This window comes from Acipenser ruthenus, chromosome 44, assembly GCF_902713425.1.
Source record: "Acipenser ruthenus chromosome 44, fAciRut3.2 maternal haplotype, whole genome shotgun sequence".
NCBI classification, from domain to species: domain Eukaryota; kingdom Metazoa; phylum Chordata; class Actinopteri; order Acipenseriformes; family Acipenseridae; genus Acipenser; species Acipenser ruthenus.
The window spans coordinates 2,530,785-2,548,648 of NC_081232.1; the positions used below are offsets into that span (position 1 = coordinate 2,530,785).

General features: G+C 42.8%; 1 protein-coding gene across 1 annotated transcript in view; it reads right to left on the reverse strand.

Annotated features, from left to right (window-relative positions):
• The window catches only part of doc2a (double C2-like domains, alpha), an 86,248-nt gene that overhangs the window by 27,099 nt on the left and 41,285 nt on the right, over positions 1-17,864 (reverse strand). The window contains exon 6 of the mRNA XM_033998207.3: positions 2,715-2,841. Within this exon, the coding sequence (XP_033854098.1) occupies positions 2,715-2,841 (127 nt within the window). The remainder of the gene's footprint in view (positions 1-2,714; positions 2,842-17,864) is intronic.

Sequence of the window (17,864 nt, forward strand, 5' to 3'; positions counted from 1 at the left end):
CTCCCTCCCTCTTGTTTGACCTCTGTGGGCTTTCTACAGGCCCCTGTATCCCCCCTCCCGATATTCTGTCCTCTGTATAACAGCCTTCCTCAGTCCTTCAATCTTTCTTCTCTCACACCCTGCTCCCTCCCACAGCTTCCTACGGGTTTCTCTCAGCACCACGGTTCCTCTGCCTCCTCCCGACAACACACTTTTCTTAAACCCAAAACCCATCTCTCTCGCTGCACCAGCAAATTCTATCAGGTGTAGATATTAACCCCGTCTCTTTACTCACTAACACCCTTGACTCTGTTTGCAACAGGACAGTTGATTGTGCCGATCTTTCTGTCACTTTAAACTCATCAGAACCAGGTTATTTAAAATACCTACAATTTCAGAATTTATTCTAGCTTTTAGACATTTAGAGACATTATTTGTGACGTCTACCCTGATCGCCGCTGTGAACTAGATGACGATTTATCCATCATCCTCAATCTTTCCATCAATTTTGGAGGTTCCACTTTTTATGATTACCAAAAAGCTTTTTCTGGTAAAGCCAACACATGCCTCTTGCAATGAAATCAGTGCCTGTACTGGGACGTTTAAACCAGGATCTTTTTTCATGTTTCTTCACTGGCTTATGACTCCTGGCATGTTCTGTATGTGGCTCTACTTCTCATAGCTCATAGCTTGCTCTCTTACTCAGTCTGCCTCTTACTCCGCCCATCTCCCAGCAGCAGTGTGGAGTAGTGGTTAGGGCTCTGGACTTCTGACCGGAGGGTTGTGGGTTCAATCCCTTGTGGGGGACACTGCTGCTGTACCCTTGAGCAAGGTACTTTACCTAAATTGCTCCAGTAAAAACCCAACTGTGTAAATGGGTAATTATATGTAAAAAATAATGTGATATCTTGTAACAATTGTAAGTCACCCTGGATAAGGGTGTCTGCTAAGAAATTAATAATAATAATGAAACTCCTTCTGTCTTTTTTGCTCCCTCACACTTAAAAAAAACATCCGCGGTCGCACCACCATCTTTGCAGACGGCTGCCAGGTATGCAATAATTTCACCTTGGTGCATGCTCTTTTTCTTATTGTAATTACCTACACATCTGTAGTAACTGTGGTGAAGCTCATTCCAGAGCCCCCACAGACCTAAACCCTTAATTTCTTCCCAAAAACCAAAAGAAAACGTTTCCAACGTATTACTTTTAAAATTCCTATCCGCTCCAATCAATATTCAAGCTCTCAAATCAGAACTGCGCAATCATCCTGACCACACTTTGTTTCCTAGCTCTAACGGTCTATCCAATGGGTTTTCTACCAGATGCTTTTCCTCTCTCCTCCTTACTGCAACAACCTACTCTCTGCCACCTTTGACCCTGCTTCTGTAAATGTCCTTTTGCAAAAGGAAATAGACAATCAGTTCATGATCAGTCCTTTCAATACAGCATAGCAGCATAGCAGCAAGAAAATTTTCAGGCAAAAAGAGACTCTATCATAGATCTCACCGCTCCCCACAATTCCTCCTCTCCCAGCATCAACAGTTTAATTTCCCATGATTTTTCCATCCAGTATGCTACAATTGACCATGCTATTTTTCTCTTAAAAATAGTAGGCCACAACGTGTGGCTCTCAAAAGCTGACATATCTAACGCTTTCAAAATTATGCCTATAGATCCCGCGTTATGGCATCTCTTTGGAGTTCAGTGGTGTAATAATTCTACTTTTCTGCTCACCTTACCTTTGGTTGTAGAGTAGTCCAAAAATCTTCAACACCATCTCAGAAGTGCTCTGCTCAATACTCCTAAATAACTATCATATTCCGTTCCTGCTCCATTTTTTAGATGATTTCCTTGTAATCAATTTTCCATAAACCCCACCCATACAACATATCTATTCTCAAAAATCTGTTTTTCTAAGTTAGGGACCCCATTAGCCAAGGCCCCTCCACATGATTTGAATTTCTGGAATTTCTGAGTATCAACATTGATTCTAATTCCTTTAAAGCCTCACTCCCCCAGGAAAAAATCGACCATATTGTTACTGTCATTTCTTCTTTTATTTCTGGAGCCCGTGCACTAAAATTGTCCTCATGTTTCTCTTCGGTCACCTCAACTACGCAATGAGAATCATCCCGCAAGGTCGTTCTTTCATTTCCTACCTACTTCAACTCGCTTCCTCCGTCAACTCCCTTTCAGACATTATTTCTCTGGACTGTTTCTGTTCCTTTTATCTTTTAAATAAATGTTTAGCTTATTTTATCTACTTGATTTCTGATATACGGGTCTAAAAATAAGAACTGTTTCAATTGTTACATCTAATTGTGGAATGCTGACACCTCAGCACAGCACTGATACAGGTTGCCTTCACCTCTGTTACACATTATTCAGAACTGTTGCTCCAGACCAGAGGCACACATTTTTTCATTTATTTCTCTCAAGGGTTTCGTATGGTTATTGTATTCTTTGCTTATTTGTATGGGTTATTGTATATATGTCTCCATATATTAAACAGTTAAATATTCTACACGTGAAGTACGAAGCGATGTGCTCCCTGCTGACCCCGCAGCACTACACCCCTGCCAATCAAGTATTTAAACTTAAACTTGAGTGAGAGAGAAAGAGTGAGAGAATGAGCAACAAAAAGAAAGAGTGAGAGAATGAGCAACAAAAAGAAAGAGAGAGAAAAAGAGTGGGAGTAGCACAGTCAGTGGAGCCAATAGGAGAGGTCCTTACAGGAGGCAGATGTTCCAGGCAGATGCTGAATCTCTTGATTTGATTGGCCTTCAGCCTCCGCAAGGCAATGCGTGATTCACCAATGAACTCGTTGTGGGTCAGCTTGTCCTCGTCACAAACAGAGACCCTGCAGAGAGTGTGGAGACAAGGGGTTCAAAATAATACAACATTATACAGTATATATACATTAGAGTGTACATTTATAAAATCACCCCATTGCTTATATATATATATGTGTGTGTGTGTGTGTGTGTGTGTCTGTGTGTGTGTGTGTGTCTGTGTGTGTGCGTGTAACCCCCTTGCCAAGCTTGGGGATTTACCTGTACTTTTTGCAGAGACTAGAAGTTCAGTTAACTCTACTGCATTTCTACTGGCTATGATTGTTTTCCTGAGCCCAACAGATAGCTATAGAAAAATAATTTACTAAATAGGCTCTGCTGGATTGGTCCAGGAACAACCGGTGCAGAACTGTGTTGTTGGGGGGACACTAGAGAGTGTGGGACGCAAACAATCATGGGGAGCGCATGCCAAGAGGAGAGAGGAGAGAGGAGAGAGGAGTGAGGAGAGAGGAGAGAGGAGTGAGGAGATAGGAGTGAGGAGAGAGGAGAGAGGAGTGAGGAGTGAGGAGAGAGGAGTGAGGAGAGAGGAGTGAGGAGAGAGGAGAGAGGAGAGAGGAGTGAGGAGAGAGGAGAGAGGAGTGAGGAGTGAGGAGAGAGGAGAGAGGAGTGAGGAGAGAGGAGTGAGGAGAGAGGAGTGAGGAGAGAGGAGAGAGGAGTGAGGAGAGAGGAGTGAGGAGAGAGGAGAGAGGAGAGAGGAGAGAGGAGTGAGGAGTGAGGAGAGAGGAGAGAGGAGTGAGGAGAGAGGAGAGAGGAGTGAGGAGAGAGGAGTGAGGAGAGAGGAGAGAGGAGAGAGGAGAGGGGAGTGAGGAGTGAGGAGAGAGGAGAGAGGAGAGAGGAGTGAGGAGAGAGGAGTGAGGAGAGAGGAGAGAGGAGAGAGGAGTGAGGAGAGAGGAGTGAGGAGAGAGGAGAGAGGAGAGAGGAGTGAGGAGAGAGGAGAGAGGAGAGAGGAGAGAGGAGTGGGGAGAGAGGAGAGAGGAGAGAGGAGAGAGGAGTGAGGAGAGAGGAGAGAGGAGAGAGGAGAGAGGAGAGAGGAGTGAGGCGCAGACTGCTGTCTAAGGACCGAGAGAAGAAAAATAAATAATAATAAAAACATTAAAAGAATATTCTCTGCCCGAGAAAAAAAAAAAAACATCCTGACCTGGAAGGTGGAAAAGATAACTGAAGAGAACCCAGAGTTTAAAGTCTTCAGTGGAAATTCGGACTGTGTAAAAATATATATTCCACTGGAGTGAAGCCAATAAGATATTTTTTTCCCTTGAAATGAATGGGTTGCTTAAGTATTGAATTAAATAAATTCAACTGTTCTATAAATATTGTTTCACAACAACGGAAGTTTAAAATATTATTTTAAAAACTACAAAGAAGATTTATTTTTTTGGAAAAGCTTATGTAATTTTTTTGGTTGATACATTTATTCAAACAAAAGAAAGAGACTTTCTGAAATAATATTTCTGGGACTGATATTTTATTTTGGGGATCCCGGGGTTACTTTTGGTATAATTAAAAAACGTGGTACCACTGGTAAAAAAAAAATATATATATATAAAATGGTATTTTATTATTATTCATATTATCCCCATAGTATTATCTTAATATATAAAGAATAAAGTTTGTCTGTCTGTCTGTTCCTTCATGCATTCGGACCCCGCAGCAGGCAGTGCAACCACACTTTGCATGGCCTCCTCTTTCATCCACATTGTTTGGATCCAAAATGTTGACCCCTGGGGTACTTTACTTAGTAACCCCATTGCTGGATCACTACAGCAGCCATGTATCTCAAAACCAAAAAAAATAAATAAAAACTTAGCATCAGCGCATACTTTTGTATTAGAGCAGAGCATTACATACTTCAACATTTATCTATACATTTGCATATAGCCCTTACACCCCGATATCTTTAACATTTAATATTAGGCAACAGTGAGAAGAACCCAGGTCCCATATCTCTCCTTTGGTTCAGTGAGGCGCCTTGAAGATGTACTGAGTGGAGAAGTATATATATATATATATATATATATATATATATATATATATATATATATATATATATATTGTAACACAGCAGGGAGGGGGTTAAAGCCTCCCTGAGTGGAAAACATGTGTGGAATGCACATTTGTTTAGTTTAATTGTTTTGGTTGATTGTTTCATTGATTTGTTAATTGTTTTATTATTAATTATCCCCTGCACCTGGTAGCTATTGTTAAATTAAAACCAGGTGCAGGGTATTTAAGAGAGGCAGCTAGTCTGCTCAAGGCTGCTGAGGAGAAGGAGGCAGAAAGGTGTGCTCTGCTTCCTGGCAGTCATGAGCTAAAAAGTAAGTGCTGTAAAAAAGCCAGTGTGTTTTGTAAGGAACGGGGAAACAGTGTAGCTGTCCCGTGTTAGCCAGGGTGTTCCTGTGTGTTAGTTAGTGCTCGTACCGAGCTAGGTGTTTATTTTGTGTGTTTTGTTTGATTTTTGTGTTGATTAAAAATAGCGCACCAGCGCTTAAAATCCATTTCTGTGTATTGGGTCTATTTTTAAAGGGGCAACGAACCCAAGTGAAGTGCAAACCTTTTTACATTTGGTGTCAGAAAGTGTGGGCGCCCCTACGACCCAGAAAGATGGATTTATGGTACCTGATCGAGCAGATTAATAGAAAGGCCGCTGCTCAGAAGGAGCAGCTGGAGAGATGGGAGAGAGAGATGGGGTTGGCACCGCAGAAGAGACAGGAGCGGGAGCCAACCGAATTGGAGCGGTTACTCCTGGAATGGGAGCAGGCTAGCGTAGCTCCGCAGTCTCCAGAGCCCAGAGGGGAGGAGCCGCCGCTTCCAGAGCCCAGAGGGGAGGAGCCGCCGCTTCCAGAGCCCAGAGGGGAGGAGCCGCCGCTTCCAGAGCCCAGAGGGGAGGAGCCGCCGCTTCCAGAGCCCAGAGGGGAGGAGCCACCGCTTCCAGAGCCCAGAGGGGAGGAGCCGCCGCTTCCAGAGCCCAGAGGGGAGGAGCCGCCGCTTTCAGAGCCCAGAGGGGAGGAGCCACTGTTGCCAGAGTCACCGGTGGAAGTCAAGGGGGAGGATGTGCCGCCTCCCCTGCAAGCCAGTCCGGCGTTGCCGTGGGAGGTCCCTTGTCCCGGCAGCGTGGACACCAGGCCGGAATGCCCAGACCTCCCTCCGCTTGACCTGGCTCCCAGGTCGCAGTACAGCCAGGCACAGTCGCCTGCCTGGTCCCTTGCTTCACTCCCCCTGGAATCCCAGACGTCGCTGCGCAGGATGAAGACGTCACTGCGCAAAAGGCAGACGTCGCTGGCGCTCCCCCTGCTGATTGCTCCATTCCGCCTACCTACTGCTCCACTCCCCCTGAGATTCAAGACGTCGCTGCGCCGGTCCACAGCCACGCGCCTCTGCCTGCCAGTCCTGGCTCCCGGTCACCGGCCTGCGCTGTGGTCGCCCTGGACAAGCCGTCTGGGTCCCTCCTCGTCGGTCCTAGGTCCATCCCTGGAAACGCCGGAGGGACCAACCCACCCTCAAGCCCGCCCGTGGAAGAGGGCGACAATTGACATTGCTGGACTTGAGGGTGGGTGGTCTTTTAAGGGTGGAGGGAGGTGGCCGTCGAGTGGCCGGTGTCTTGAAAAGACAAGGGGGGGGAAGTGTAACACAGCAGGGAGGGGGTTAAAGCCTCCCTGAGTGGAAAACATGTGTGGAATGCACATTTGTTTAGTTTAATTGTTTTGGTTGATTGTTTCATTGATTTGTTAATTGTTTTATTATTAATTATCCCCTGCACCTGGTAGCTATTGTTAAATTAAAACCAGGTGCAGGGTATTTAAGAGAGGCAGCTAGTCTGCTCAAGGCTGCTGAGGAGAAGGAGGCAGAAAGGTGTGCTCTGCTTCCTGGCAGTCATGAGCTAAAAAGTAAGTGCTGTAAAAAAGCCAGTGTGTTTTGTAAGGAACGGGGAAACAGTGTAGCTGTCCCGTGTTAGCCAGGGTGTTCCTGTGTGTTAGTTAGTGCTCGTACCGAGCTAGGTGTTTATTTTGTGTGTTTTGTTTGATTTTTGTGTTGATTAAAAATAGCGCACCAGCGCTTAAAATCCATTTCTGTGTATTGGGTCTATTTTTAAAGGGGCAACGAACCCAAGTGAAGTGCAAATCTTTTACAATATATATATATATATATATATATATATATATTATTCAGTAACAAAAACTTTAGGTTGCAGTTCAAAATCACAAAAGTCAGGAAATGGGACGTTATCTCACCCCTATTATGCCCATGCACCTCATCAGATATGACATCAGCAATGACTAATCACATGACAAATGCTCCACCAAGACTGCCCAGAGGGACATTACGTGGGTGTGTTTATTGGTATACAGAATATTGTGCCGTCAGCTGTTCTTAGGAACTATGACAATAACAAGACAAAGAAGCAGAGTTTGGTCCTCATTCTCCGTGGCGCTGTTCTAGAAAAAAAACAAAAAACATTCCTTTACTGAGTGAGATGCATATTCAAATGCGTTAAGTGCCACCTTAACGTCCCGTTTCCTTACTCTTGTGATTTTGAACTGCAATCTTAACGTTTTTTTTTTTTAGAATCTACTACAGTATCAATTTCTAAAGTCCTACACACATGAAAGGAAATATGTTGAAGTGGAGATCACACAAAAAAAGGCAACCAGCCTGGTATAATACAGGTCAGCTACTGAAATGTGTCAACTGGCTTATTACAGTCTTTCTAAAAAAAATCTGTCCCTATGCACATGACTTTATCATACACTACAGCAATCCAGTAATGAGACTAGCTTTGTTTTTGTATGCAAACTGCAAAAACATGCTAGTTATGATCTATTAGTGATACAAACATAATACTCCATACAGCATACCGCATTTCATGAACATGAAACTCCATACACTTTCATGAACACGAGACATAAATGTAGCCTATACTATAAATATTACAATTGAGTGCAAATGTTAAACTTATTTAAGCATTTGAACCCGAAGGAGCGCTATTAGAATATGGATCCGTAAGAAAAGAAAAGCTTTTATCCTGATTTTATGAAGAATAGTTTGTGTTGCTAAGCATTTACTTCAGTATCTCATGAGTAATGTGGTTTTCTCAGAAATAGGGCTCCTGATTTTCCATTCTTGGGAATGGCAAATTCCATTTTTCAAAATGACCAATTCCGTTTTTTTCAGTTTTTACCAATTTATTAAGAATTAGCAATGTAATATGAACATAAATAACATTTTTACATAAAAAAATATATTGAATTATTATTATTTTTTTATGTGCCTGAGATAATGTAGTTTTCAGGAAAACTATTTCTTAAAGCAGTCCACTAGTAACAATGTACTATAGGTCAGTCAACAAATAAAGGTGTTTTGAAAAAAATAGCTTATTGCTGGCATTACAATATACAGACTAGTTTAAAACGAGGGGCATTATTACAAAAATATACAGTTTTCATTAAATTACAAATTCAGTACAGTGTTCAGGACACCTCTCTCTCCCATCTGTAGTTTCAGCTGCAACAACACAGACTGTTTTACGCTGAACTTGCTGTAAAACTGCTTGCATGTGTTTCTCGTATACCATGGACAGACAGTTGCCTTAGTTAGAGCAGGGCTCTTCACCTAGTTTTCTTTCTTTCTTTATTTATTTAAGGGGGCCAGATTGGGAAAAAGTCAGGAGTAGGTGGTCCAGAGTATTTTACTCTGCACATTTTTAAGCACTAATAAATATTAAATATCTTAATGTTCATATACTGAACACGACGTACACGTTTTACCATAAGAATAGGACTTTAATAATAGAGCAGTGTGAGAATGGAGTACCATTACAAACATTTTAAAATGTATGTGACATATTAATAGTATAACTTAAGAAGAGATCAGTGCTTCTACTTTTGAGCTTCTAACTACTGTGCCCTCTGGATACGTATTTCTAAAAGCTCCTTGCTTGATTTCAAAACGCCTTTTCATATTGTATTCCTTAACTACTGACACATTAACTGCACAATAAACACATTGGCTTTGCGTTCGGTACAGTTGGTTAAATAAATAAGTATTTCCCTTTCAATTCGAAGACAACCACCACTACATTATGTATGGGATATTCCTGCCCTTCAGGTAGGTATTGCTGAGCTCTCTATACCAGAGCTGCCAAAGGCCCCTTCCTGGGATGACGCACTTGGTCCTGCCTACCGAGAGAATAAAACCGTCACTCGCAGGAAGATCTTCCTCGCAAGACGGTAAGGTAAGACCTCTGTGTTGAGCTGAGCGTGTTGATAGAAAAGAGCTTCTCGAGTCGATTCGAGTCAGTTGTATTTCCCCTGCATTCGTGCTGAAAGCTGGCTTGCCGCTTTCCTGGAATCAACGACTTAAAAAAGAGTTCTTTTTGCTTTTCTGTCTTTCAACGGCCTCCACGCTTGCATGGTAGGCCACTCTTTATATCTGTCTGTCGTATGTGAGCGACTGTCTGTGCAGTCATCCGTGAATGCCTGTCTTTTCTTCTTCAGAGTACATGTGTCCTCCCCGGGGCTAGGCCTTGCCGTATCCCCGCTGTCGAGTGACCCCTCCAGCCGCGCTCTCCTACACGGGGCTAGGCCTTGCCGCATCCCCGCTGTCAAGTGACCCCTCCAGCCGCGCTCTCCTCCACGGGGCTAGGCCTTGCCGTATCCCCGCTGTCAAGTGACCCCTCCAGCTGCGCTCTCCTCCATGGGGCTAGGCCTTGCCGCATCCCCGCTGTCGAGTAGACCCTGCCGGCCGAGCCCGACCACTGCGGTGAGTCAAGCCGTGTAAACAAACGGTCTCTCCTTTACTATCTTTCTAAAGAACCATGTTTTACTGCCTGCTTAAACTCACCACCACGGCTTCGGCCCTGCATCCCCCCTGGTACATGCTACGCACTGACCAGGTGTGTGTGTTGACCACACGGTTAGGGTAGGCTCTTTGCGTAGCGGCATCCCCGGTGCTGAGGTACTGCGGCGCATGCATAGCCCGTGATATTATCTTGGTGCACAAGTGCTTAGTGTAAGCAGTATACAGTGTCCAGCGCTTCAGTGGTAGTTCACAATAGCGCCGCACGGTACGCGGTGTACGTAGTGCTCCAGTGCTAGTACCTCTACCACATTAGTGCGGTTACGTACGGTGCCGCACGGTACGCAATACACGTAGTGTACGGTACGCAGTGCGCACAGCGCTTGGGACGCACAGGGCAAGCAGTGCACGCGGTGCCCGCTGCGCTCGTCGCGTAAGCACTGCTCATCCTAATGCATAGCCCCCAGTGCTGTGCACGGTACCTGTGAAAACAGGATACTCGGTGCTCACAGGGCTCAGCATACACGTTGCACGCGGTGTACATAGTGCACGGTGCATACGTAAACTGGTTCTACACTAGTGCTCATACGATGCGTGGTACACGGTGCACTAACGTGCCCACGGTACTCGGTGCATGGTGCGCAGTGTTAATACCTTGCTGTAACGCTAGTGAGTGTACACACTACGTTAAAACTTACCATTGTTCAACGTAGTGCGAGCAGTGTCTCAGTGCTAATGCACAAAGTCAAGCCCATATCAGGGTCCCATCCCTGTACGGTCTGCAACACCATCATCCCACAGGAGGACAAGAATACCCTCTGTGTGCGGTGCTTGGTACAAAGCTAGTGCAAGAGCACACGGTGCTGCACAGGACATGGTGCACGTAGTGCTTACGGTACTCTGTAGGCAGATGTCTAGTACGTCAGTGCGCATAGCGCCCTCGGGTGCACGAGGTGCCTCGTTGCCCTCTGCCTGTAGACGCTGCTCCACTCTGCTGTAGGCTACGCGCTGCCCTGGTCGTGTGACTGCACGTAGTCCAGGCTAGACACCCCTGTCCAGTTGCTACGCTGTGTTTACTCTTTTTTCTGTGTGACAGCCTACATCGCTTGGCGATTGCAGCCTGCTAAAAACCTTACAGCGCTTGTTTTGTGTTTTCCTCTGCTATTGTAGTTTAAAAAGAAAAAGAGACGCGTGATCCTCCACCGCACCCTGGCTCAGCCGTGCTCCGCTGTGGAGTTGACTCTGCTGGACTACCTCAGCCCGCCCTCTCGGTGCGCTTAAAAAGTTCAGTTCACCCGCGTTGCCGTGGTGTCTGCTGTATTACCCTCACAGCTTGCTGTTGTGTGTGTATATTTGTGTTTTTCTTTACTGCCTAGCAGTTCAAAAAGAAAATATAGTATGATATCCACTGGGACCCAGCTCTGCTGCGCCCTGCTGTTGAGTTGCATACACCGGCTTGTTTCATACTCGGTGGGCTGGAAAAACAAAACTAAATCAGTTACCCGTGTTGCCGTGGTGACTGATATTTTTTACCCACACAGCTTGCTGTGGTGTGTGTGTGTGTATTATTAAGGAGTTAATGATAAATTAGAAATAATAAGTTATAAAACTAAAGGTTTCACCTAAACCATCGTGGTGTTTCCTTGTGTTGAATGGGTGACGGAGTAACGGATTTGCGATAATAACTAAATAAATAAATACATAAATTCAATTAAGTTTTTTTAAGCGGGGGGTTGACACTCGTTTTTTTTTTGTTTTTCTTCATGTACTTTTCTGTATATACAACTCCAACATTATTCCATAGAATAGAACTCTCACAAAACAGAGACAGACAGCAGAGACAGACAGTCCAGCACCGTAACGTCCACAAAACCAACTGTGTCCTCGTTAACCAATGATCCAAATAAACATACAAAAAACATTTTATACAAGCGTCATCGCTGAGCTTCTGGGTAGTGTAGTTTTCAAAGTAATCCATTATTTTTTATAGGAGAATGACAAAGCAGAATTCCATTCCCAAAATGCCAGTTCTGTTCCCGATGTCTAATTCTGCGATCGTGGAAAATCAGTAGCCCTACAGAAAACATCCGTGGTCTGTTCAGGTTCAGTTTAAATCAAGTGGACCCTGTAGTCTACTTCTGGCGTAAATAGCAACTTCATACAACACCGTATTTAATTTAAATATTCTACTGACATGCAGCTGTTCGTACCCTGTTTTGTGAAGGGTTTGTTATCTGTATTTTTTTTTAATAGGGTTTGAGTGCATATTTGTGCAGCCAGCTAAATTTCAGTATGTTACTTTTTTATATATGTTTTTGGTAATCATGCTGTTTGTTGTGTTCATAAAGTTTATTCAGAATGCTGTCAGGTGATCTGTTGCTGGTGATGGCTTAGAGTCTGCATCCATTTGTTTTATTTTTACAACTTGTGAATGAAACCATAGAGTAGCCTAGAATGCTATAGTTACTAAATTCAAGTGATTTTATAAATCTGCTGTTAAACTTTAAGAACAATTTGACTGTGGTTCTGTATCTCTGAAAATGTCTAGCCAAGGCCTAAGTATTTTTTTTTTTTAAGGAACTTGATAAGTTCAGATAAAAATACGCTGGTCCTGACTACAGTATTTGCGCTAACAGCATGACGGAGTATTTTTTTTTAAATTCTATACATGTTATGTTATTTACTCCAGAGCATCAAAGTGCATAGCTATTTGTTTTACGTTAGAAATAAACAAAAAGTATTCATTTGGAAGTTCTTCTGGCTTTTGTGGTTATATGAGTTTTCGATTTTTGTAAGCCTTATGTAATTAATCCTTTTAGGCCTAGTATTTGAAATGTTTCGCCATTATTTATAGCTGCTCTCGCGCCTAAGTGTACATCGTCGTTCACCTTCTATCATTGACTGACACGGTTTGTATTATTTATTTACTTTGTACAGTACAATATGATGCTTTGGTACGCCTGTGAAAAGCTTCAAATGTTAGCTCCGATCAGTCGTTCCGTGTGCATTCTGGGAGCTGTAGTTCAAAACTGGAGAGCGTTCCAAAGTGATTGTATTGTGTGCGTACCTAAATTCAACAGTACTGTTGAGCGTTGACTCAACAAAACGTCACCTTTATCACAACACTTCCTGGTGTTTAGGAACGTTTTGTTGCATTAAACTAAACGGTAAAATTTAAAATGAACGATTCTGCGTATCAGCCTGCAGCTTCAAAATCTAAAAAGAATAATACAAAATCTTAAATACAAGTTTGTATTAAATATGTTACATTAATAGAGAAAAGTGTAAAGTATTGCATGCAGGCAATAAAAATGTGCATTATAAATATAATATGGGAGATACTGAAATTGAAGAAGGGAACTATGAAAAAGACCTAGGAGTTTATGTTGACTCAGAAATGTCTTCATCTAGACAATGTGGGGAAGCTATAAAAAAGGCCAACAAGTTGCTCGGTTATATTGTGAGAAGTGTTGAATTTAAATCAAGGGAAGTAATGTTAAAACTTTATAATGCATTAGTAAGACTTCATATAGAATATTGTGTTCAGTTCTGGTCACCTCGTTACAAAAACGATATTGCTGCTCTAGAAAGAGTGCAAAGAAGAGCAACCAGAATTATCCCGGGTTTAAAAGGCATGTCGTATGCAGACAGGCTAAAATAATTGAATCTATTCAGTCTTGAACAAAGAAGACTACGTGGCGATCTGATTCAAACATTCAAAATCCTAAAAGGTATAGACAATGTCGACCCAGGGGACTTTTTTGACCTGAAAAAAGAAACAAGGACCAGGGGTCACAAATGGAGATTAGATAAAGGGGCATTCAGAACAGAAAATAGGAGGCACTTTTTTACACAGAGAATTGTGAGGGTCTGGAACCAACTCCCCAGTAATGTTGTTGAAGCTGACACCCTGGGATCCTTCAAGAAGCTGCTTGATGAGATTCTGGGATCAATAAGCTACTAACAACCAAACGAGCAAGATGGGCTGAATGCCTCCTCTCGTTTGTAAACTTTCTTATGTTCTTATGTTTTAATGTTCTTCTTATGTTCTTATGACTGTTTCTATGGTAAACTGTTTTAAACCTCTGTCTTTTTATGTTTCTATAACATCGATGTCAATCAGATGTAGTTTATGTGTGATCGAAGAGATTTAATTATATATTAAATGATTTTACACATCAAAATGTTGTCAATCTTTAATCAAAATTAAACTGTTTCAGTAATATAATCTGATGACATGCTGCATCCATCATATTAGTATGACAAGGTCGTTTTATTACATTTTAATATTAGTACAGCTGTAACTTTACTACAGTTTAGACGTGGCAAAACGTAGGCCTACACTGAGAGTTAAAAAAAAAAATAGTATATACAGTACCTTGATTTGTCTGCATGTCTTAAGCATTAACATTTATTGTTACACATACAATTATGTTTATTTATAAAAGGTTCTAGGTTTAGGGTTGTGGTTTTTAAATTGGGATAGGGTGAAGAAAATTAACCACAAATAGCCAGACGAAAGTTTTTTTTAGTAAGGAATTGTGTCGTATATTCAGGTTGGGAATTAAAAAAAATCTCTCATGTTGTTTGCACACAATACATTAACATAAATGTCATATTCTTCATAAACGTGACAATTGTATTCCCTCCAGTAATATATAGTATTACTACGAGATAAGATTTGTACTGTGTAAAAAAAAAAAAAAAGGACCCTGTCAAATCCTCTTGATCGGACAAATACAGAAATGAAAAACGTATTGGTAGGTATGATTGCTCGTTATGTCTTACATGGTTGTTGCACTGCAGGAATTTACCATTTTGGTATCTTGGTTGGTATTGAACTACACGTATTTACCACGGTTTAGCAAAGACGTTAACTCTTTAGTTTTTAACTTATTAATGTACTGTTTCTTCCCAAACTTGTAATTAAAATACATGCATAACGATATCCAGTCTCCTGTTTGTTTTCTGTCCTAATTATGCAAAGTACTGTATGTAAAAATAAATGAAACAACAAAGCACATAATACTAAATAATAATAATAATACTAAAGCAATTTTTCAAGTACATCATCATCATCGCAGCAGGGAGCTCAATTTTTTCCATGATTGAAACTCATGCTTTAACTTTTGGACAATCGCTCGCATACCTGCTGTCCATACAGTAGTGCTTCCCAAAACAAAAACACCTCCAGAAATGCAAAATAATGTTAAATATGAAACACTTTTACATTTCGTATTTGTCATACGTGCCAACAGTCCCGATTTCCTAGCAAATGCGTCCCGATGCATAGGAAGAAAGTCCCTATATTTGATACTGATCAGTGATCACTAACTCATATAAAGGTAAGAACCCTTCATTATGTCGATTTTCACTGTCATGATAGTCGTGTCGTGTTGATTTGGGGGTGGGGGTGGGGGTACGTCTATTATATGATAATGAGTATTTTTTGCGTATGACTCCTCCCATGTATATGATGCGTATGCCCCCCTCCCTTATGTAGAGTCACACTGTCGAATATATCCGATCTATTCATTTTAAATGATTTATTTAATATACCAAGTACTGTATGTAAAAATAAATGAAAGAACAAATATAAAATAATAATACTGTATAAGCAACGTTTTTCAAGTACATCATGTGATTGATGTGCACCGTGGCCTAGTTAGTGATCGCAGCATGGAGCTTAATTTTTTCCATGATTGAAACTCATGCTTTAACTTTTGGACAATCACTCGCATACTGCTGTCCATACTGTAGTGCTTCCCAAAACAAAAGCACCTCCAGAAATGCAAAATAACGTCAATACCAAACACATTTTGCTAGTTAACGTTTGTTACACAAACAGAAATACACAATCAGAAATGTAAAATCAAACAATTGATTTTAAATTATTTATTTGCTGCTAATATATATTACAGCGATATTCACATTCCCTTATCTAGCATAATACTGTCGAATATATCTTATCTACTAATTGATATCAATTATACTTACAAAATTAATTTTAAATTACTTATTGTTCATTAATATATCCGATCAACTTATTTCCTGGCTCGATCTACATATTTCCTAGCCTAGGCTCATTTACATTAGAAACAATGGAACCTCCCCTTTAAATTCTAGAGCTTGATCAACTTATTTCCTGATCAACTTATTTCCTGGGACACCTGGACCAGTTTTGAATGTGTCCTTGTTAACATTCCAATCCAGTGCTGCCTGCAGTGGTGAAATTCAGGACACAGCTGCATGTCAGTATTCAAACAATAATGTCACCGGTACGTGTTTTATAACAACTTTCAAATGTCTGAAATAATTTCAAAATTTCTATTGTTGTTTTGATTTCAAGAAATGCCAGTTTACCAATCTGCCTGCGTCTGGCTCATCCAAACAGCCTGTAGCCCCTTCATTAAAACCGGCATAGGTAGGAAACAACAGAGAGGATGTAAACTGACAGACTGAGCTCAAGGTTCTATCTAAAGACGGTTGCGAAGAGGCATAAACAGGGTGCGAAATGAATCTGTCGGTTGAAAATTAAAGTAAAGCTCTGACAGGTAAAATAATCCCTGAATTAATTTAATATAAAAATGTCGACATTGTATTGCTATTTATTTTAAATATTTACTCGTGGTTTCACGGGGCGTGAGCTGGGGGGGGGGGGGGGTGTAAGGATCGGGCAGAAGAAACAGAGAGGAGCAGTTAGTAGAATAGAAAGTGGTCACTGACTGAGGGCGACGATGCCGACACATCCCAGGGGCAGAGGACCCAGTGACCGAAAAAGGATAGAAAAGTGGTCACTGACTGAGGGCGATGATGCCGACACATCCCAGGGGCAGAGGACCCAGCGACCGAAAAAGGATAGAAAAGTGGTCACTGACTGAGGGCGACGATGCCGACACATCCCAGGGGCAGAGGACCCAGCGACCGAAAAAGGATAGAAAAGTGGTCACTGACTGAGGGCGACAATGCCGACACATCCCAGGGGCAGAGGACCCAGCGACCGAAAAAGGATAGAAAAGTGGTCATTGACTGAGGGCGACGATGCCGACACATCCCAGGGGCAGAGGACCCAGCGACCGAAAAAGGATAGAAATGTGGTCACTGACTGAGGGCGACGATGCCGACACATCCCAGGGGCAGAGGACCCAGCGACCGAAAAAGGATAGAAAAGTGGTCACTGACTGAGGGCGACGATGCCGACACATCCCAGGGGCAGAGGACCCAGCGACCGAAAAAGGATAGAAAAGTGGTCACTGACTGAGGGCGACGATGCCGACACATCCCAGGGGCAGAGGACCCAGCGACCAAAAAAGGATAGAAAAGTGGTCACTGACTGAGGGCGACAATGCTGACACATCCCAGGGGCAGAGGACCCAGCGACCGAAAACACATACGACTCAGGAAGCCGCCCCTCGAGAGGAAGTCGGTCCTGGAAGACCGGGACACGAAAGGAGCTGAGAGAGAGAGGTACCCAGCATCTGAGACTTCTGTAAAGGGGCGCTTGTTAAACCCGAGACTTCACGCTGCCTGGGACCTGAAATAAGGACAAACCATAGAGGTTAGTATGGGACTCGAGCATGAGTGGCCACGTCCCGAAAGAAAGGCAGAATAGAACAGAGCCTCGAGTGAGGTAAGATAAGCGCAGGAGCTGCGACAGGACAGAGTATGGCCGGGGGTCCGCTCTGACTCACATGGTGAGAAACCCCCTGAAGGTAAAGGAGGAGGATGCCTAGCCCTGAGGTCGGGGACCCCCAGCACCTCACGAAATCTCCCACACCATGAGACAAACCAAAGACAGCACATGCCAACGCATAACATAAACAGAGGGATTATTAGTAATTTGTTAGTAGGATGTGACTATGTGTAGACCTGCCGCTCAGTGGAGAGGAAAAAAACCCTTGAGGCTGATTAGGGGAAAACCTCTGGTGGCCCCGGCAGACAGGAAGCCCCCACTCTGGGCATATTAGCAATTTTAAAAATGAGCAGCAACTATATGAGAGGAGTATGAATGAATGAAAGAATCCACCGCAGAAGAGGACCAGCTCCCCACATTCATGATCTGGCTGTTGATTGATGTTGGCCCTCATGGCAGATTGGCTGTGCCTACAAAATGATGGGGGGGGGGAGGCCCCCTCTGGAGGCGAGGGTAGAGAGGTGAGTTGAGAACCAGTGACGAGTGATTCTAGGAGCGAGGGAAATCAATGAACAGGGTCCGAGGAAGGGGTAGAGTAGAGGAGGG